The sequence below is a fragment of the Plecotus auritus genome, assembly GCF_963455305.1.
Source record: "Plecotus auritus genome assembly, chromosome: 7".
Lineage (NCBI taxonomy): Eukaryota > Metazoa > Chordata > Mammalia > Chiroptera > Vespertilionidae > Plecotus > Plecotus auritus.
Window position 1 is genome coordinate 106,079,135 of NC_137774.1, and position 22,519 is coordinate 106,101,653.

General features: G+C 40.6%; 1 protein-coding gene across 1 annotated transcript; it reads right to left on the reverse strand.

Moving 5' to 3' along the window:
* Nucleotides 1-1,964: 1,964 nt before the first annotated feature.
* On the reverse strand, nt 1,965-8,242 carry ARL14EPL (ARF like GTPase 14 effector protein like; the record flags this gene model as incomplete). The annotated part of the gene is made up of 3 exons (XM_080680134.1): nt 1,965-2,187; nt 3,065-3,204; nt 8,147-8,242. The coding sequence occupies 3 exons, from the start codon at nt 8,240-8,242 to the stop codon at nt 1,965-1,967; spliced, it is 459 nt and encodes a 152-aa protein (XP_080536260.1).
* Between the last annotated feature and the right edge of the window lie 14,277 nt (nt 8,243-22,519).

The window sequence follows — 22,519 nt, forward strand, 5'->3', positions numbered from 1 at the left end:
TGATTCCTGAGGTTTGGGATGGGGCTCAGGAATGTGTATTATTAAAAGCACTTGGATACGTTTTACAATCAGGCAAATGTAGGAAATGCTTGGTGTCGTGCAGAGAACACTGACCTAGTCTTAGGGTTCTAAACACCAAGGTTGCCAGCTCTTCCATGTGTCCTTAACAGAGTCATTTTATCTCATTGGGTGTAAATTTTCTCCTTTGTAGAAACAAAACAAACAAAAAAGATTGGTTATAGTCTATAAACCCTGTGAAGACAGGAATCAGCTGAGTTTCACTCACTGCTCCATCCCTGTGCCTAGCTAGCTTGGGGCCTGGCACAGAGAAGCCTCTTAGTTCATAGTTGCTGATTAGGTTATTATTTAGACAACCTGTAAGATTACTTTCAATGTAAAAAATTATGTGTCTGTAAAATAAATAAGAATAAAATAATGCATTTGGTTAGCCATTTATAAATAACAATTATTCTCAAAACAAAACATAAACCAAGAAAGCCCCCGACTCCTTTTGACTGGTTTCAGGGCTGCACACTCCTGGTAGGCATTTCAAAGGGTCTGACTCCGGTGATCTGAGTTCCTATCTTCCTCAGTTGCCCTGATGATCATAGGTAATGAACTGGAAGCACTTAACACAATATTTGGCTCAGTAAAAGTGAGGTGAATCTGGAAAACTCAGTAAATTCTGTGGGAAACAGAGTAAGTCCTCCTGCTACACACACAGGGGTACTGTAGTCAAAATAGGACTTCTAAAATTTTTGTTATGTTAGTCTCAAAACATACTGTGAAATAACAAGCCTTGAATTCTCAGGACCCTTCCCTGGGACATGTGAACTGTGCAGAAATAAATGCTTTTGAAAATGATTATATAGGAAAAATAAACCCTTGAAAAGTTTACTTTAAAATTAAAACGCTTAATAATGTTTTAAAGTACTTATTCAATTATCTACTTAAACCCTTCCATACATTATGTATCTAATATAACTTAAAGAAATGGCTCTCAAAGGTTGGCCCCACACCAGCAGCATCAATATCACCTCAGAAATGCAAATTCAACCTAAAGAATTAGAAACTTGGATGTAGGATAATAAAAATCTATGATACAAGTCTACCAACTTAAGGTAAATGGGACTATAAAAGCACATACAAAGAAGACAGCTCAACTTTCTATAAACTTCCCACAATGTATCCGATTTGAAAAACACACACAGCATATATCTATTCAACTGCATAGCAATACACTTAATTAGCAAACATATAACAAACTCACATTTGTATAATAACTTAAATTTTCTTCTTTTGAAAACAAATTTTGAGATACTGAGCCTGAAATGAAAACAATGTAAACCACTGGCTTTTAGGATATGCAAGTCCTCATTTCTCAACTTTATAAGTAAAATATAAATTTTTAATAAAAACATTACCAAATTTAATTTTAATATTATTAAAACAACAATAACAAATCAGACTATGAATATGCAATGCAAAGTCATAAGGTTTGGGTCCTTTTTTTAAAGTCCAAATAGCAATTCTGATTTAGAACTAGTGATGTGTACAATTTTAAGGATAACTAGATATTATAAATGTATGATTCTATGTTAAAAAAAAAAAGACTTTCAGCCAAAGAATTCTGAAAATCTTAAAATTACATTTTCTCAGATGTATCAGCAAAAAGGAAAGAGATTTTAAATTCGAGGACAGAGTAGAGATGGAAGTATTGATGAGAGAAACAGAGATCCATCCACTATCACAGTCTTCTACCCACCCAAGGGAAAGAATTTGAGAAGACACAGTAAAAAGGTTCTAGAATGACTGCCCATTCTACATTGCGTTACAGCTTTGGAAAACACGACTCTTAAGTATGTTTTTCCAACATTTCCCTCCAAGCCCTACAATTCACCAAGATAAATGGGTTGGCTTAAATGTAAAGAAGAAGAAACAAATCAATTCACATGTAATGGCTGCTAGTCAGGAACACTGAATGGCAGGGTGCTGATGACCTCTCCGGACTCGGTGACAATGGCATCGTAAACCCACTTGCGGCTGCAGCGGCACTCGGGCCCACACTTGTTGGAGTTACACTTGGGACAGGGGTAGAAGCAGCCCAGGCAGTTCTTCTCCAGGCAGTCGCACAGATCGGCGTCATTACAGATTAGCCTGCCACTTCTGTCATACTTCTTCATAACTCTGCAAAGAAAATGAATGACACTAACACAACAGTGCAATGTTCCTCAACACTGAGGATAAATTATTATGCAACAACTTCATTAATGTGATCCCTTTACTCAGAGGAAACACTACCCTGGAGATTACCCAGCAACACTTCAAAATATTATGTGGCAGTGATGTTCTGTGTTCTATAGTTTCATCAACACTGATATTATCAGACTAATCTCTTTGCTGTCTGGGAAGTGGGGCACTTCTCCATACATTACTGATGCGGCTCAGTATCCTGAGTGTTTACTAACCTTTTCTTCTATGAAATGTCTGTTCATTGCTTGGTTCATTTTTTTCTCAGAGGAAATTTACCTTTTTTAAAAAACTTAACTTGTAGCATTCTCTATAGATTTTGGACACTAATCATTTAAATTATAAATAACTTTTCCTACCTTGTGATTTGTGTCTTATTATTTTAGGATGTCTTTTAATGGTTATAAATCCTTAAGTTCAAAGTAGTAGAATTTATCAAGCTATTTCTTTATGGCTTACTTAGTTTATACTTATGATGCATTAGCAATCATTGTATTTATGATACTTCGTGCCCATTTGATATCTGAATCCATTCCCGTGGTTATATCATTTCTCCTTCAAATGATGCATCTTACTTTTAATCATTTTTCCTATTAAATTTCTCTGAAGCCTTTTTTTAAAAATTAAATTCTAGCTTGGGATTATAGTTTTTTTCTTGAAGTTACTAACTTCCAGATACATCGGGTGTACTGTACTTAAGAAAACATATATTTAAATCATAAACAAGAGACAACCTTTAATTACTTTGCTTTGTCAAGTAGAACTCATGCATTTTATTAACCCAGAGATTAAATAAAATAAATCATGATCTTACTTGTAATTCACAGAAAAATACTCATTCATCTTTGACATCCGGGCTTTCTTTTTCTGCTGTCGTGTTTCAGGATTAAAGTCTGCTACCTGGGGTCCAGGATTCTGAAATGCCAAGCATCTTAACTGCCGCTCTATCTGTTGCTATGAGACAAATAAAATGTATTAGCAGTAAGAACTGGATAGCTTTATCTATTTACCTTGTATCAAAATAAATTTTCTGTAATGTTTACCATAAGGGCATGAAGGACAGATACTGTTATCTAGAGAAATAACCACTTTAATCTGATTAAGTTCAAGAAGAGGATGTAAATTTCCTCAAGTTAAGTCATTCTTTCTGAACAAAGAAATCCATAGTATAAAACATATGTAAAAACAAACAAACAAATGGGAACATAATTCTTTTTATACCAGCAAAACACCAGCTGGCTTCTCAAACATGATGGGGATGAAAGTGAGAATTAGCATTTTATGGTAGAGAAGGACAAAGGAGCAAAGGCCTTTCCACAGTTGCCAGCTGAAGAAGCTCAGGTAAACTGTGTCACATCACAGAGAGCCCAAGTACACGCAGTCCTCCCTTCCATGCTCTGGGACATTTCAGAAGGACTGATACCCTGGGAGTGTGTGCTCTACCAGGGCTCCGATGCAGACCACAGCCAATAAAGTTTACACTCTCAGTCAAAGCCAGATTTGAAGAAGAAAATCTTGCTAAAATGGCTGTCTAGAGTGTTAGTGTAAATTTTCAAAAGTCTCTGTTTGGGGTTATTTATAATTCCAAATTAAATGGGGCCTAATCAGGAACACAAGTAACAAAGATGCTTCAAGCGATCCTGATGTCTTATTTTGAACATGTATCATATATGTCACGAGGGAAGGGAATGCTCTTTTAAAGGATTTTATAAAGATAACCTGAGTGGCCCAAAAACATATAGGCTACTATACAAGGCTACTATACAAGAGTATAGGGGTAAAAGTAGGTTTACAGTTATTTGTATGGAAAATAATACAATAATTAATAAATAGGAGGGATCCAAGATGGTGGCAGAGTAGGGGACATTACACTCACCTCTTTCCAGGACAAAACTGGAATTACAATTAAAATAGAGAACAATCAACCTGAATAACGAAGTGAAGATTCACTGAAGAAAAGTCTTGTAACCAAAGATTTATAGAAGAATCCACATTGAGACTGGTAGAAAGGGTGGAGATGAGAAAAGCGCTAGCCCTACTCCCACAAGTGGCAGCTGAGATTCTGGAGGGATATCTCAGCTGCAAAGGTTCCTCCTGAGAAACGTGGGCCATAAATTCCAAGCTGGGTCCCCAGTCCTGAGCACCAGAGCCGGGAAGAGGTGCCCACATAGCATCTGCCTGTGAAAATCGAGCAGAGCCTTCCCTTTACACAACCAAATTTTGGTCTTATTGGGCCTGATAAACTCTGTTGGTCTCCCCACTTAACTCCCTGAGACCCTGCCCCACCATAAGGTGTGCAAGAATTCAGCAGGTGGCAGCTAGATTTGGTATACTGTGGGACATTTGCTGAGTGGCCTCAGACCCAGCACTGGCTCCGAGTTTGAAACTGTATTATCTGGTGGACACCACTCATCCCTACCTGGTGACTCACTGTAAACCTACCTCATGCAACTCAAGTACCACTAGAGGCTCTTCAGTGACTAAGCCTAACAGGCAGCCAGCAGATGGAGGCAGGTGGAGGTGGATCTTGGGGTGCCTTGGAACTTTTGCTGAATTTCAAAAGATGCTGGTAAAAGATTGCCTTGGTGCATAGCTGGTCCTTCCTGCACACACTCAGGCTCAGCAGAGGCAGACAAAAACTATGGATTGCTTTGTAGCTTCAAAGAGATTGCCCAGGGCCAGTCACAGGCAGCATCTGACATGGACCTGCACCAGAGTCCCTCCCAAGAGGCACAGAACCAACATAGCCAGTGGCCAGCTTTCGATAACATTGGAGCAGAAACCAAATAGCTTCACAAGCAGCATATCCAAAGTGAGATCTCAACAGGTACCAGACCCTGCTGAGGCAAATTCTGTTCTGAGCTACAGCAGCTTGTACACCGATAGCCTGCCAGCCTGAGGGTCGACCCCATAGTGAACAGGCTAATAGAAAGCAATACTTAAGTACAACAGGAAGTTCCACTTAATACACATAAGGGACATTCCAGGATCACCAAGCTCAGGTGATCACGGGGACTGCATCACTGGGTCCCACAGGACACTTACTACATAATGCTACCCTTCCAAGACTGGAAGTCATAGCAGATCTACTACCGTATATAGAAACAAATAAAATGCAACCAAAAGGTAGCCAAAATGGGGAGACAAAGAAAGATGACCCCAATGAAAGAACAGGAGAAATCTCCAGAAAAAAAAAGCTAAATGAAGCATAGGTAAGCAATTTACCAGATATCCTATATTATAAAAAACCTGTGGTCATGACACTGTAACGAACGATCACCAGGAGGCTGTGTGTGTGGGTGGGCGGGGCTGTGTATGCAGTGAGGTGCACATGGGTGGGCGGGGACTTGACCAGGAGTTGCATCGGGGGAGTCCTGAGGGGCCGGCCACGGGGCAGGACTCTGGGACTCAGGGGAGTCCCGCGTGGTGCTGGTGGGGACTTGACGCTACATCCCCACCGGCGCCAGCGGGTCTGGGTCTCATGTGATTTCGAGGCGCACGTGGGTGGGCAGAGCTGCATGCGTGGCAAGGCGTGTGGGGTGGGTGTGGCTGAGTGCGTGGCGAGGTACACGCGGTGGGCAGAGACTTGACTCTGGGTCTCACGGTGCCGGCAGGACTTGACGCTGCGTCCCCACAGGCACCAGTCCAGACTCTGACAGGAGGGAGGAGGGAGCCAGATACCCGCACCCAGGACTTGGCAAATAGTGATATTAAAATATTTCTTCTAATTAATTCCCTTCCAATGTGCACGAATTTGTGCACTGGGCCACTAGTAGAGCTCATAAAAACAGTTATAAGGATGCTCAAGGAACAGTGAAAAATTACTAAGAGATAGAGGATAATGTCACAGAAACCATAAAAAAAGAACCAGTCAGAAATGAAGAATACAATATCTGGTTAAATGAAGCAGAAGATGGAACAAGCAATTTGGAAGACATGATAGTAGAAAACACCCAATCAGAGCAGCACCAAGAAAAAAAAATTAATGAAAATAGTTTAAGGAACCTTTGGGATGACATGAAGCATAACAACATCCATATCTCAGGAGTACCAGAAGAAAGAGAGAAAGAGCAACGGATCGAGAACCAATCTGAAGAAATAATGACTGAAAACTTCCACAACCTGAAGAAGGAAAAAGACCCATGTCTAGGAGGTATCACGCGACCTGATATCAAACTACACTACAAGGCTATAGTGATCAAAACAGCATGGTATTGGCATAAAAGCAGACATATAAATCAATGAAACAGAAAAGAGAGCCAGGAATAAACCCATGCCTTTATAGTCAATTAATATTTGACAAACAAGGCAAGGACATACAATGAGATAAAGAGACTATTCAATAAATGGTGTTACAAAACTGGACAAATAAATGAAACTAGACCATCTTCTTACACCATACAGAAGAACAAACTCAAAATGGATTAAAGACTTAAATGGTGGACCTTGAAACCATAAAGAAGAAAACATAGCCAGTAAAAATCTCAGACATTTCTTGTAGCAATATTTTTTTTCTGATATATCTCCTTGGGCAAAGGAAACAATAGAAAAATAAATAAATGGGATTACATCAAACTAAAACGTTTTTATACAACAAAGGAAATAATCAACAAAATGAAGACAACTCACTGAATGGGAGAACATATTCTCCAATGAAATATCTGATAAGAGGTTACTATCTAAAATTTGTAAAGAACTTTATACAACTCAACACTAAAAAACCCAAATAATCCAATTAAAAAATGGGCAAAAGACCTGAATTAAAACTTCTCAGCTTAGGACATACAGATGGCCAAGAGACAAATGAAAAGATGCTCAACATCAGTAATCATCAGAGAAATGCAAATAAAACCACAATAAAATATCACCTCACACCTCAGAATGGCTATCATCAATAAATCAACAAACAACAAGTGTTAGCAAGGTTGTGGAGGAAAGGAAATCCTGATGGACTGTTGGTGGAAATGCAGATTGGTATAGCCACCGAAAAACAGTATGGACTTACCTCAAAAATTTAAAAATGGAACTGCCTATGACCCAGTGATTCCACTTCTGGGTATATATCCAACGAAACTTGAAACACAATTTGAAAATTGAAAAATATATGTGCTCTCCTATGTTTGTTGCAGCGTTATTTATAATAGCCAATATTTGTACAAAGCCCAAGTGCCCATCAGTAGATAAGTGAATAAGAAAGCTGTGGTAATTTACACAATGTAATATTACTTATTCTTAAAAAAATAAAGAAATCTTAACTTTTGTGACAGCATGGATGGACCTGCAGAGTATTTTGCTAAGTGAAATAAGCCAGTCGGAGAAAGACAAGTACCATATGATTTTGTTCATATGTGGAATCTAACGAGCAAAATAAACTAACAAAATAAAAACATACTTATAGATACAGAGAATAGGCTGACAGCTGTCAGAGGGAAGGGGGGGTGGGAACTGGGTGAAAAAGGTGAAGGGATTAAGAAAGAAAAAAAACCTCATAGACACAGACAATAATACAGTGGGTAAAAGGGGGGATAAATGTTGATGGAAGAGATTTTACTTGGGGTGGTGAACACATAATACAATATGAAGATGATGTATTATATAGTTGTATACCTGAAACCTATATAATTTTATTAATCCGTGTCATTCCAATAAATTCAATACAAGAATTAATAAAAATTCTGAAACTGAGAGGCACAGCGGAGATATATGAGGTGCGACCAGCTTAGCAGTGAGTAGAGTTAAGAGGAAGAAAAGCCCCATCATTATGGGGAGGGGGCAGAAATCCTTTGTAAGGAGTCCTGAGAGAGCCCACCTTTCCCTGCAAATATGGGGCCTCTCAGGAACCCCCATGCTGGAAACTCCCCAAATTCCATGGAATGGTAATATCCATATGCCATACCAGTTGTTTTTGTCCGATTTGACAGTTTTTCTCAGGAGAACTTTGACCTGTGTGTCCCTCTTCAGTGGAATTGTTTTTTTCTGGCTGTTCACTCATTTCTGATCACTAAAAAAAGGAGGAAGAAAAAGTAAAACACATTAATTTCATGCATCCCCAGTAACTTAATCCTGTGACTTTCCTGCTCTCTTCCTACATCTTTCTTTCAGAGCCAGACCTCCATCTGCACGCCTGGTTTCTTTTTTACCACTCACTCTTGTTGTTCTTGTTTGTTTTGCTTGTGCATTTATTTTGATTTTTAGGTTCCACATATAAGTGAAATCATGTGGGATTTATCTTCCTTTGTCTCACCACTCACTATCAAACCCTGCATCTGACTCCTCTGTCCACTTTACTGATGCTCTCCTTTGCCAGTGTTCCATGAACAAATCAATGGCACCTCTTACAGTTCTTATTGTCACAGACCTCACTGGAGCAGGCAACACCACAACCACCCTCTACTGCTTAACAAAACTGCATTCTTAGATCTCTGTTTTGCCCCTTTATATTCCCTTAAAAAAAGGTAAGACACATTAATGTTATACATCCCCAGTAAGTTTGTGAAAATCTTATCCACTCCCAGGGTTTCAGTTGTCTCTTCTTCAGAGACCATTCCCCAGGCTGACCTCCTGAAAAATTTCTAATACAACTTGTGCTAAATGGAAGTCATCATTTTTCCCATAAATCTTAGCTGCTAAAATGCCTATAATTTACTTTGAAATACTTCAGTGTGTATCCAGGGTGTGTGTGTGTGTGTGTGTGTGTGTGTGTGTGTGAGACTTAGGTGGAGCTAACAGGATGCTAATCACAAATGCACCATGCAGGCTGCTCTGCAGGTTCTGTCAGAAAGGACCACCCTCGAGAGGAGGCTTCCACAGCCCTGCGGCTTTCCCTCTTTCTCTCTCTCTCTGCCAACTCCTGGCACTGACTATAGGGTCCTGCTTCTACTAAAGGAAACTAAGAGCTATGCTTTACCATGTTGGCCTGGGTCCTTTGGCACCACCACTTGCCTGCCAACTGGAAGTTCCATTTCTGTCAATGTACCTTCATTCTCCCTGTGTCTAGAGTCACTAGACATTGACTGCTCACTTTTCTGTATCCCCCATCCAATTAATTCTCAACATTAGGTTAGGAAGTTGAATTTTCCCTCCCAATATTCCTAATATTGATTCTTCCTTTCCACTCCCTGTCAGGTGTTATCCACCCTGAAGATAGTAGTAATAGTAATACTAGTACCTTGCCCTTGGCCAGAACAGCCTGAATGTTCCTGTCAGCTTGACTAAAATTCAGACAGGCTTCCTCCAGACTGTGTCCCTGACCTCTCTCTTCTTGGAGCACTTACTTCAGAAAACTTGTAATTGTAAATTCTTTTTCTTCCCCATCGAGATGTAAGTCACCTCTCAGATTCTCTCACTTTTACAACCCAGCAGGGCCTTTCTCAAGGATTAGGAGCCATCCCTTAGAAATGTAATCAGCTGGAAAGATAGTGTCCCTATTTGCCAGTCTCTTGGGGAAGGTAGAAGCCTAACTGGCTAATTGGTGGGCACCCATGAGCAAACACAGGTGGCCAAATCACAGAGATAAACATTTGCAAACTCGGGAATAAGTCAAAGTGCTCTACACATCCCACTGACCTATCTCTTTCCTAAAATACTTTAGTTTTTTCCTTTTCCCTTTGGTTTACGTGGAGTTGAATTCAGCCTGAGTTCTGGTTTCTCTCCCCTATTACAATAGCCTTGAATAAAGTCATCACTGTCTGTTTAGTCCAGTTCAATTTTTGCTTTGAAATTCTCACATGCAGTTTCTCATCTGATCAGACCAACATTCCTGTGGAGTATTTTCCAACTTGTCTGAAGATAAAATCACATGGAGCAGTTTTAAAAATGACAAATCCCAGACGTACTGGGGATATAATTTGCAGAGCAGAATCTTGGTAACCTGTAACATTAATAAGCTCTCCTAGTGGCAATTATGGAAGATGTTACGATAGGGAAAGCAGAGATAATTTTATCCATCCATCTTGCCATCTGATTATAAAACTACGAGGGGCCCAGTGCACAAATTTGTGCACCTTGAAAGGAACTGCGGGCCACGAGGCTGCAGTGGGCACAGTGGCAGGTCTCAGCCCTTCCTCCACACCCCTGCCCAGCCCCTCCCGGTGCGGCCCCCAGTTCCCTGTCTACTGGCAGCCCCGTTCCTACTGCCACCACTCCCACATGCTGGCGGCGGCCCCTCTCACACCCATTGACGGTGCCGAGTGATTGGGGCTGGCACCAGTAGTGGGTACGAGCAGCAGCTGCTGCCCTGATCACCCCTTAGGAGCAGGGGGAGGTAAAGAAGCCTCAGGGGTGATCAGGGCCGGCAGCCACTGCTCGCGCCCACTGACGGCACCAAGTGATTGGAACCAGCGCTGGGTGCTGGCAGCAGGTGTGAGCGGCAGCTCCAGTGCTGGCTGCGGGTGCAAACAACAGGTGGGACCATGGCACCCGGGAGCAAAGAATTTTCAGTAACAAGCAGAGGCTCACCCTGATGACAGCGACTAGTGCCCCACCTTGGTCTGGCGCCCCCGCTCACCTGCTCCACCATCCCGCTGTGGCTGCTGCCAACCATGCTCTGCACTCTGCTGCCTGCTGCCAAGCCCGGCATGTTCTGCGCGTGCCTCCTGGTGGTCAGCACAAGTCATAGCGACCGGTTGTTTGGTTGTTCTGCCATTCGGTCTATTTGCATATTAGCCTTTTATTATATAGAATTAGAGACCCAATGCACAAAGATTCATGCAAGAATGAGCCTTCCTTCCCCTGGCTGCTGGCACCGCCTTCGCTCTGGCCAGAACCACCTTTCTGCCTTCCCACGCTGCCCAGAGGCCCGGAGTGGCTGGGGTGGTGCAGAACGCCCCCAGCAGCTCGGCGCCTGCATATGCAAATTAACCCTCTATCTTTGTTGGGTTAATTTGCATACTCACTCCTGATTTGCTGGTGGGCGTTATGAAGGTACAGTCAATTAGCATGTTACTCTTTTATTAGGTAGATTGTCCATATTTTCTTTCCACACCCAATTCAACTAAAAACATGTTGTCATGTTGATATTCCTGCATCAGAAATTTCTTTATCTCATTCTTATTAAAAGATTTAACTGACTCCCTCTGTCAATAATATTCCACATCCCTGGCATATGAAGATCCATCACAACCATCTTCGATCTACCTGTCTAGGCTCATATTCCCTCATTCTTTCACTTGGGCCAAAGCTAGCTGACCTCTCCACTTCCATGAACACACTTCCATCTCTTACCTAACTGAGCCTTCCCGTTTGAACTCTGATCTACTTCTCTGCTCCCAGAAGCCTCTCCATCACTCTAGAATTCCAAGATCCCTTTCTCTCTTGGGATCTGTTATAGCTTCCTCAAGAAAACTCCCCCCAAAGGGGCCCTAAGCCCTCTAGCTTCTTCATGTAACAAATTTTCCTCCCCCTGACCTTGTGATTACCTTTGAAAGCAAGAACTGTTCCTGAAGAGGAATCCATTTAACTGCATTGGGAGAAATGAATATTTTATGCAAATACTATCCCTGAGATGCCTTTGTTTAAGTCCTTGTAGAATGTTGGTCTCCACAAATAGATCAGAGGAAAAACTTGCTCCTTTGTATTTCAAATAAAGCAAAAGAAAATTATAATAGAAGGAAATGCTAGAATTTCAGTGCTAGAATTATAATAGAACCTCAGCAGGGACTGAAACTGTAATTGGATTTATTACAAGCCCAAAATATCTGTCCCAAGAAAAGTAATAAAAAGTTTCAGAACACCCCCTTTTCCCAGCTTGTTATTCCCAAAGCAGGGGTTCTTAACCAGAGAGTAAATGCAGGGCGCCTTCAACTTGGATCAATAAAGAATATATATACTTATTTTCACTAATCTCTAACTGAAATTCTAGCATTTCCTTCTATTATAATGCAACCGTGTTAGCAATACTTGTGACTTGGTTACCTATGAAAGCACAGATGGTTTCATAACCCATCAGAGTTGTTATAGATAGGTCAAAATGTTATTTGTGCTTATCACTTCTTCAAAACAATGGTAGTTCTTAGACTAGATGCTAGATTTTGTTATATGTTAATAATGAAACACATACAGAACTATCACAAATTGTTTTTAACATTTTGAAAAGTGTTAGACCCCAGAGCAGAGGCGATGGGCCAGGTACAGAAGTTCACCAGGTACAGAAGCTCACAGGATGCCTGGCAGGTGGCAAAACTGGAAAAACAAGAACCTCACCCCCAGGGTAACCTTTCCTCCCCTAGTATATCTCTGGTCCTGAGGATTGGACCCGCCCCCCTGACCTTTTCTTCCCTAAAGATAACATCTAGGCCTCAATTGTATTTCAGCTCCAGGCCCAGAAAAGCAGCAAAACCAGACAAGTGACACTGTGGCTGCCTCAGGACCAGCTACATTGGTCGGACCAGCCCTGGCACCGACCAATCAGTGGGGACCACGACCCTGAAAGAGCACACCTGGAAAGCTGATGAATATTCTATTAAGACCCTCCCCTGATACCTCCCCTAAGATTTCCACCTGCAAGAAAGAGATAAATACACTCAGAACAAAGGACCCAGTGCATGCTATCCCTCCGAGGAGCACCCCGCTACTGTTCTCCCATAGTCACATATCCCCAACCTCTAATGAACCCCACATGGGCAGTGGTAACTTGTCCCGGGCTGACCTCCTGAACCTGTCCCCAAAGGCCCCTTTTCCTGACTTCCCAGTGAGCCAGAGCAGCCCAGCCTAGGCTTTCCTGCTGCTCCTTCTATGCCCTTCCTGCTTCACTGTCCTGAGTACATTTTTGCTGCCATCACAGACCCAATACCCTTTGGCTCAGGACTGTGCAGCCCTTCCCTTTGGATATCCACATCACCCTCCCCTTTTCCTTAAATAAATTCAATTTTTCTTTAATCACCGTCTGAGGTGGCTATTTAGCCTGCCCTCACACCACTGACTTTAACCTTTCAATAAGTAGATTTCAATATAATTGGTTTCCTTTGTAACCTTACAGATTGTATTTTATATGATTAAAAACATCATTTTAAGAAATGGTCCATAGATATAACAGTTGGCCAAAGGGGTCCATAACACAAAAAGTAAGATTAAGAACCCCAGCAAAGAGACAGGGAGAACAGACTGCCACCACCTCCACTGATCATGGTGACAAAAAAAGAACAGCTTCTAGCTATAGAAGATGCTCATCTTCAAGCCTAAGGCTGGAAGCAATGTGGTATACCCTATTGCATTTAATGGCACAAAAAGTGTATGACATCAATTTAGCAAACTCTCTATTTTGTGTTCACATTATGCTAGATTGCTTATAAATACTTAAAATACAGTCAGGCACAAAGAGAGGAGGCTATCCCAAGTGGCAGATGTAACAGATTCCAAGAGCAGGGATCCTCAAAGCGTGAACCAAGAATGGTACCAGACTTGGGCCAGAATAGAAGTCAACTGCTTCACTAAGTACATTGGGTAGTTTAGCTGACATCTTTCTTCATAGCAAGACTGTCTTCCGGAGGAGGCAGTTCATTGATTCACATTCTGGCATAAGCTCCTTGATTCACCTTGAACAGGAACCTTGACCAGCACTGGAGTACACACGCTATAACACTCAATTTCCTTCTATGGTTAGTTCAATTTTCACGTGTAAGTTCCTATTTCTATTAGGTCAATAGCTCTGGAAACAGTCTTACAACTTTCTTTACCCCCCACCCCCCGAAAACCTAGGACTAGTACATATAATCAGGGCTCAATAAACATCTCATGAATATTAAGCTAATGTTACAGGATTCCAGGGCAGGAGCCCTGTGGAAACTGAGAAAAGTTAAGAGGGCCAAACAGTGTGGGCAATCTGTAGCCAGCTTGTAACTAACAAGCCATTATCTTCCCCAGCCAAGGACACAGAGCAAATAGGGGGAGGAGGGGACTCAAAAAAACAAACCTCCCTAATGAGGGAATTCAGAAAGGGAGGAGGAGAGGGGAAAGGAAAAAAGGGCCATTTTGCGCCCTAAGCAGAGAAGCCAGCAATCTCAAGGCTTGGCAAGATAAAGTTGCCAGGTGCTTTTCATGAATTCTGGGAAGGCCTCAACAAACTAAAAAAAGGGACCTTGAGAATTAACCTGTACCAAAATAGTCAGCAGAGGAATTCTGAAGCCTATAGACAGGAGGGTATATAAGCCTCATGCCCCCGCCCAACGTGCTCTTCAGATTAGCTGAGAGTCCGTCCGTGCTTCATAAGCCAGATGTATAGGTTTGCTTGCTTTCTTCAATAAAGATCCATGCTTTAAATACTATAATACAGTGGCTTTTCACAATGCAGTCAAGATCTCTCACATAAATTCATTTATATGAGAAGACAAGGACTGAGGCTGGGAACAGCCCTCTCCCTCTGACTCAGGGGGCTGTCCTGTCAGATAACACCTCTCTGGGGTTGGTGAGAGGCGCCTATAACACTAGTACCAATTATTAGGTACCTACTACGTGCCAAGCACTTTGCTAAACATTCTCTCTCTATATTACTTGGTTTCATTCCATAACAACACACCGAACTAGATATTCTTATCTGTATTTTACAGATGAGGAGACTGAGGCCCAGGAAGATCATTTAGGCCCCACAGTTACCAGCAGGCTGCCTGGGTTTGAAACCGAGACTTGTCTGGCCCCCCAAACTAAGCTTCTTTCAGGATGTTAACACTGCTTCAAGATTTGTTTAGGGATGACCACCATCTCTCCAACAGGATATTGCTGAGGGATGGGATGTAATCAGTGTCAGCCACACAGAGCCTTTCAGAAAGCAGCCTGGAGGAGGAGGATGGGAAGATGTACTTCAGATCATCTCGAGTTCACCTCCTCCAGCTCTTCTGCCATAGCATAGAGGCTGTGCTCAGAAGAGGCTGCCATTCAGGCACATGAACCACATCTGACCTCAGGACTGGAACTAAAAGTCAGCATAAAAGACAAAATTATCCTTGAAAATGCCCAGAAAATGACTAGCCCTACAGTCAGGCATTTCTCCAGTACTGAAATAGATGGTTGTTCCTTAGACTGAGCATCGGATGAAGTAGTTGGTTTATTCATAGGAACCATTATAGTAAATACCTTTAAACCTCAGAATCTACACACCCTGGCATGTTGCTTACTCTATGGAGGCCTTAGGAACTGGGTCCCATCGAAATACCTCCGGGTCCAGATCTCCATCTTAGTACCCCACTCTGAGGCACAGGTCATCAAGGGAAACGCAGGCAAATGACTCAAACTTTCATCATTTACACTTACCTTTAGGGTGCCCCCGCACTGGACAGTTGAATTTTGTTAAGCTGATTGTGTCTTGCAAAATGTAGAAAAAGTATTTTTTTCTACTTTTATCCCTAAGGACTCTAGCAAATTACCAAAGCAATAAAGGTGTTTAATTTAAACTCTAGCTCAAAAGGTCTCCAGTTTCATTCAGTAGCAGACAAGTAGGTTTATTCAGAGACACTATCTTTAAGACACCCCCCAGAAAACACTTAAAAGTAAAAGACATACACGTGGACACTGACAGAGAACATTCACATGGGTAGTATAGTAGTAACGTAATAAAAAAGTATTCATTAAAAGCAATCACAGTTGAGACTCAAGCTATTTTAATCTCATTCTGTCTGTGGCCTTAGTTTCTATACTTGCTAAAAATGACAGGTCACTGGGATAATTGACAGGTAAATCAGATCCCAGCAGGATCATATTTGGTGGAGAGAAACACCCGCTGTGCAGGTGATCAATTAAGTCATTCCCTTGCTGCTCCCTCCCAGTTGATTCAGCTGTTTTCAAAGTCACAAAAAACTGCTCAGCAACCTTTAATAAAATCTCTCATCATCATTTGTCCTAAGAATGAAACATACTTTTGACCTAAGCCAGTTAAGAGTGGTTTTAGATAAACAATGTTAATGCTTGATTAGCAACTTTATTCACAATATATAAATTTTCCTAAAGGCACTTTTATTGCTGTATATTCCAACACACACACGCACACACACACTTCTGTGGCTCAATATAAAATAATGTGAATACAAATATATATTTAAAATAATTTGAAAGTGCACTCAGCAGAGGATTTGAGAAGCTGTGGAACACAATGAGACATGTTGTTTTTGCTAATGTGGGAATTCTGCAATCTGGTCCTGCTCTGAAACCAAACCCCCTGAAGAGCCCATCTGAGTCAGTTACAGATCAGCATCCACGAGAGCCTCTCTATTCACAACTTATTTATAATCTGGATCTCTTGAATTATACATTAAAATTTTTCCTTGCAATTTTAAGGATCATAAAACGCAGAAACCTGTTTCCTCTGCCCTGTCAATGGAAAGCAAAGAGAAGGAAGAAAACTCTTATGAGACCAGAAGATTGGGCCATTTGCTGCATTATCACGATAAACACAGTCAGCATTATCTTGACAAAAATACTTCAAAACCACTCATTCCAAATTTCAAGAGTGGAGGCTTTTTTCAGGTGTCTAAGGCCCTTTTAAGCTTTTTTTTCCTTTCATTTTTAAAACAGTCCACACTGCAACAAAAGAACACCAATTTTCTTCCACTCTTAACTACAACACATTAATATGGCAATATATATTCACAGTCAACATTCAGTGGCTTGCTTTTGCTTCTTCTTTCTCTACCAGCCTCAGAGGGAATCAGGTTTAAATGCATCATTGAAAAAGAAGTGCCTTTCTAATTATGACCTTCCACAGTTCTATTACTCCCTACTTCTCAATGCGAGTTGCCTTGTCAAGCTGAAGCAATAGGTGGTAAGGAGAAAGTCCACATACCTTTAAGTTGGATGAAAAAGAAGGAAGGAATACTGGAAAAAAGAGAAGCTGTACTGCTTTGTTTCCTTTGTTTTGCTGAGAAACTATAGAACTCTCTAGGGGAAAAGTCATAGGCCCCCAAGGTGCTTCTATAATTTAACACTTTAATAACATTGGCCAAGAGTAGGAAAGGTGGGGAAATAGAGGGTTTTTTTTGCGGGGGAGGATATAGATGTAAACATTGTTAACTCTCTCTTCCAACACGAGTCTATTCTAAACTTAGATGAAATCAGGAAGTCATAATTCACCTGCTCATTCATTTTGCATTTGCAATAAGAAATGAATCTAGAATTTATGTTTTGACTCTACTGCTCAGTCTCATGTATTAACTTCAAGTGTTCAACTAATATTAACACCAAACTGCCCCTGGCTATTTTTATACTTCAGTGTAAAGTGTATATATATATATATATATATATATATATATATATATATATATATATATCTTGGCAAGTTGCTTAAATATATATATGTATTTAAAGTAAAAAACATTTAAGAAAAAACTATTGTCCCAAGAGAGAACTAAACCATGTTCCTAAATTGTCTAAGACATATTAATCTCTAAATTACAATGCTGTAACCATTGTCCTCTACCACTAGGACTCAGATATTGTGCTGCGAGTCATTAAAATCACTCTACTGCAAGTTAATACCCATCCATTCATTTATGAATTATAGGGTAAAAACTGCCATTTCATCCCTACTTACTTTTGCTGCAAAGACCAAGGAAAGGAAACAAAAACAGAATTTGCAACCCATCTGGCAATGATGTGAAACCTTAAGGTGATACCAGAATTAAGTATATTTGAACTGAATCTATATCCAATAAGCAACTGCTATCTTTTTGAGATTACACCATATGTTTTGCTTCTCAAAAATTTTCCATTTAAGGACTGTCAATTCTATCTTGCCAATTAAGGATTGCTAAACCTCAAAGCAGGTAAAAATCCTACGACACTTTCCACAGTAAATCAAACTTTACAAAAATACATGTTAGTCCAATGTCTGGCTTTTCTCTTATACAATCAACAGAAGAAAAGTACTCTTCACTGATCTAACCACACAAGATGCTACAGAAAAAAACAAACATATCAAGGTCCAATGCAAGGGCAGTGATCCTCTTAAAAACCAAGAGAAGTCCCAACTGAAAACTTAAAAAATTGAAGTGCTGAGAAATAATAGTGCACCACAGAATAGAAAGTTATTTCCTCTTAATTCTTTAACTTAAAAAAGAAAATAAATCATATAAAATAATTATCCTGTATTATATCCAAGTTTCTCAAGCAAAATCTAATATCTCTTGAAACTAATTGGTGTTTAACTGGCAAATCTTCACAAGAACTTTACATCATGTTGTGTGTTTTTTTTAATATATTTTATTGATTTTTTACAGAGAGGAAGAGAGAGGGATAGAGAGTTAGAAACATCGATGAGAGAGAGACATCGATCAGCTGCCTCCTGCACACCCCCTACTGGGGATGTGCCCGCAACCCAGGTACATGCCCTTGACCGGAATCGAACCTGGGACCCTTCAGTCCGCAGGCCAACGCTCTATCCACTGAGCCAAACTGGTTAGGGCTACATCATGTTTTTAAAAGATATCAATTTAATCTTTAAAAATGAAAAAGTATTTTTCAAAGTAAATAATATCTCACTAAATTTACTAGGCCAATAGTGGCCTGACCAGTGTGGCTCAGTGGTTGACTGTCAACCCATAAACCAGAGGTCACAGTTTGATTCCTGGTCAGGGCACATGCCTGGGTTGCGGGTTGGATCCCCAAAAGGGGGCATGCAGGAGGTAGCCAATTGATAATTCTCTTTTATCATTGATGTTTCTGTCTTTCTCTCTCCCTCTCCCTTCCTCTCTCTGCAGTCAATAAAAACATATTTAAAAAAAAATTTAAAGATACCAATGGTGTATTTCACAGAATTAGAACAAATATTCCAAAACTTTATATGGAACCACAAAATACTCAGATTTGCCACCACAATCTTGAAAAAGAAGAACAAAGTTGGAGGAATCATGCTATTAAAGTGTACTACAAGGCCATGGTAATCACAACAGCATGGTGCTGGCATAAAAACAAACACATATATCAATGGAATAGAATAGAGCCCAGAAATAAACCCCACCTCTGGGGTCAATTAATATTCAACAAAGAAGGCAAGAACCTAAAATATTCAATGAATGTTGTCGGGAAAATTAACCGATATGTGCAAAAAAATGAAACTATACCACCTTCTTATAACATATACAAAAATAAATTCAAAATGGATTAAAAACTTAAATGGTAGACTTGAAACAATAAAAATTCTAGAAGAAAACACAGGCAGTAAAATCTTGGATATTTCTTGTAGCAATATTTTTTTCTGATATATCTCCTTGGGCAAGGGGGGGAAAAAGATAATCAATAGCCTTATGAAAAGATGTTCAATATCACTAATCAGAGAAATGCAAATTAAAACCACAATGAAATATCACCTCACACCTGTCAGAATGGCTCTCATCAATGAATCAACAAACAATAAGCATTAGCAAGGTTGTGGAGAAAAGGGAATACTTGTTTTACTATTGGTGGGAGTACAGATTGGTGTTGCCACTATGGAAAACAATATGGAGTTACCTCAAAAAGTTAAAAATGGAATTGCCTTATGACCCAGCAATTCCACTTATGGGTATATATCCAAAGACACCTGAAACACTAATTCAAAAGAAAATATGCACCCCATGTTCATTGCAGCATTATTTATAATAGCCAAGTTTTGGAAACAGCCCAAGTGCCCATTAGTAGATGAGTGGATAAAAAATCAGGGTACAATTACACAATGGAATACTACTCAGTCATAAAAAAGAACGAAATACTACCTTTTAGGATAGCATGGATGGACACGGAGAGTATTATGCTAAGTGAAATAAGCCAGACAGAGAAAGTAAAATATCATATGATTTCACTAGATTAATGTGGAATCTAATGAACAAAATAAACTAACAAAAAAATAGAAACAGACTCATAGATAGATAGAACAGACTGATAGCTGTCAGAGTGGAGGAGGGCTGGGGGGACTGGGTAGAAAAAGTGAAGGGATTGAGTTAAAAAAAACACACACACACGCATAGACACAAACAATAATCTGGTGATTACCAGAGGGAAAGAGAGTAGAAGTGGGTAAAGGGGAGAACAGTGGTGATTGGAAGATACTTGACTTGGGGTGGTGAACACACAATACATTATATAGATGATGTATTATGGAATTGTACACCTGAAACCTATATAATTTTTTATTAATTTAGAGAGGGAGGAAGGGAGACAGAGAGAAATATAAGATGGAAGAGAGATACACCTATTTTGTATGTGCCCCAACTGGGGATCAAACCTGCAACCTGTGTATGTGCCCTGACTGGGAATGTAAGCTGCAACCTTTTGTTGCAAGGGATGATGCTCCAACCAACTGAACTATACCAGCCAGAGGCTGAAATCTACATAATTTTATTAACCAATGTCAACCCAAGAAATTCAATAAAAATTAAAAAAAAACAAAAACAAAAAAACACAAATCAAAGCTGAAAGATAACATATTCTTGTGTGCATGAAAATAAAACCATTATGGGAGAAACCAAGATGGAGGCATAGGTAAACACCTAAACTGCTGCCTCGCACAACAATTTCAAAACTACAACTAAAAGACAAAACGGACATCATCCAGAACCACAGGAAGGTAGGCTGAGTGGAAATTCTACAACTAGAAGGAAAGAGAAAAGCACACTGAGACCCAGAGGAGCTGTAGGTGGCAGAGGTACTGAGACGCGCGTGCAGAGAGAGGGGGCAACTGAGTGCGTGTCTGGCTTTCTCAAGCAGGAGGGAGACAAAAGCTCCCAACTGTGCTGAACTCCAGTTCCGGGCAAGACTCTGGGGACCCAGACTCATTCGGGGAGAAACTGGACTGTCTGGCAGTGGGCAAAACTTGAGGGCGGCTTTCTCTCAGAGGTGCTTGCAGCGATTACCATGGGACACTGGGGGCCTATTAGCGCAGGGCTGACGGGAAACCAATGCTGTCTGCTCTGCCCTGAGACTCCACCCCATCCAAGCTGAGCACAGAGGCTTTTGCAAGTCTTGTCTCATAAGGGTGTCTCCAGCACAGAAATTCCCCAGTGTAGACACAGCTGATCCTCACAGCCAATTGGCCTGGAGGTCAATTCCTCCCAGTGACACCAACAACAATCAAGGCTTAACTACAATAAGACTGTGCACACAGCCCACAAAGGGCTGCACCAAGAGTGTCCACCTCAGGTAACTGGGGAGGCTGAGCCACTGGGCCCTATAGGACACCTAGCACACAAAGCCACTCTATCAATTCAGGGAAGCAGCCAAAATGCAGAGACAAAGAAACAGATCACAAATGAAAGAAATGGAGGAAAGCAAACAACTGGATATAGAGTTCAAAACCACGGTTATAAGGTTTTTCAAGAATATCCTAGAAAAGGCAAATAAATTTAGTGAGACCCTCAAAGATATGAAAAAGGGCCAACTAGAAATTAAGCATACACTGACTGAAATAAAAAATATTATACAGAGATCTAACAGCAGACTAGAGGATCATAAGAATCAAGTCAAAGATTTGAAATACAAAGAAGCAAAAAACACTCAACCGGAAAAGCAAAAAGAATCAAGAATCCAAAAATATGAAGATAGTGTAAGGAGCCTCTGGGACAACTTCAAGCGTACCAACATCCAAATTATGGGGGTGGCAGAAGAAGAGAGAGAGCAAGATACTGAAAACCTATTTGAAGAAATAATGACCAAAAACTTCCCCCACCTGGTGAAAGAAATAGACTTACAAGTCCAGGAAGCGCACAGAACCCCAAACAAAAGGAATCCAAAGAGGACCACACCAAGACACATCATAATTAAAATGCCAAGAGCAAAAGACAAAGAGAGAATATTAAAAGCAGCAAGAGAAAAACAGTTAGTTACCTACAAGGGAGTACCCATACAACTGTCAGCTGATTTCTCAACAGAAACTATGCAGGCCAGACGGGAGTGGCAAGAAATATTCAAAGTGATGAATAGCAAGAACCTACAACCAAGATTACTCTACCCAGCAAAGCTATCATTCAGAATTGAAGGTCAGATAAAGAGCTTCACAGATAAGAAAAAGCTAAAGGAGTTCATCACCACCAAACCAGTATTATATGAAATGCTGAAAGGTATTCTTTAAGAAGAGGAAGAAGAAAAAGGTAAAGATAAAAATTATGAACAACAAATACATATCTATCAACAAGTGAGTCTAAAAATCAAGTGAATAAAAAAATCTGATGAACAGAATAAACGGGTGAATATAATAGAATTAGGGAAATAGAAAGGGAGTAGACTGACAATTCTCGGGGGGAAAGGGTGTGGGGGGTGCGGGAAGAGACTGGACAAAAATCGTACACCTATGGATGAGGACAGTGGGGTGGGGTAA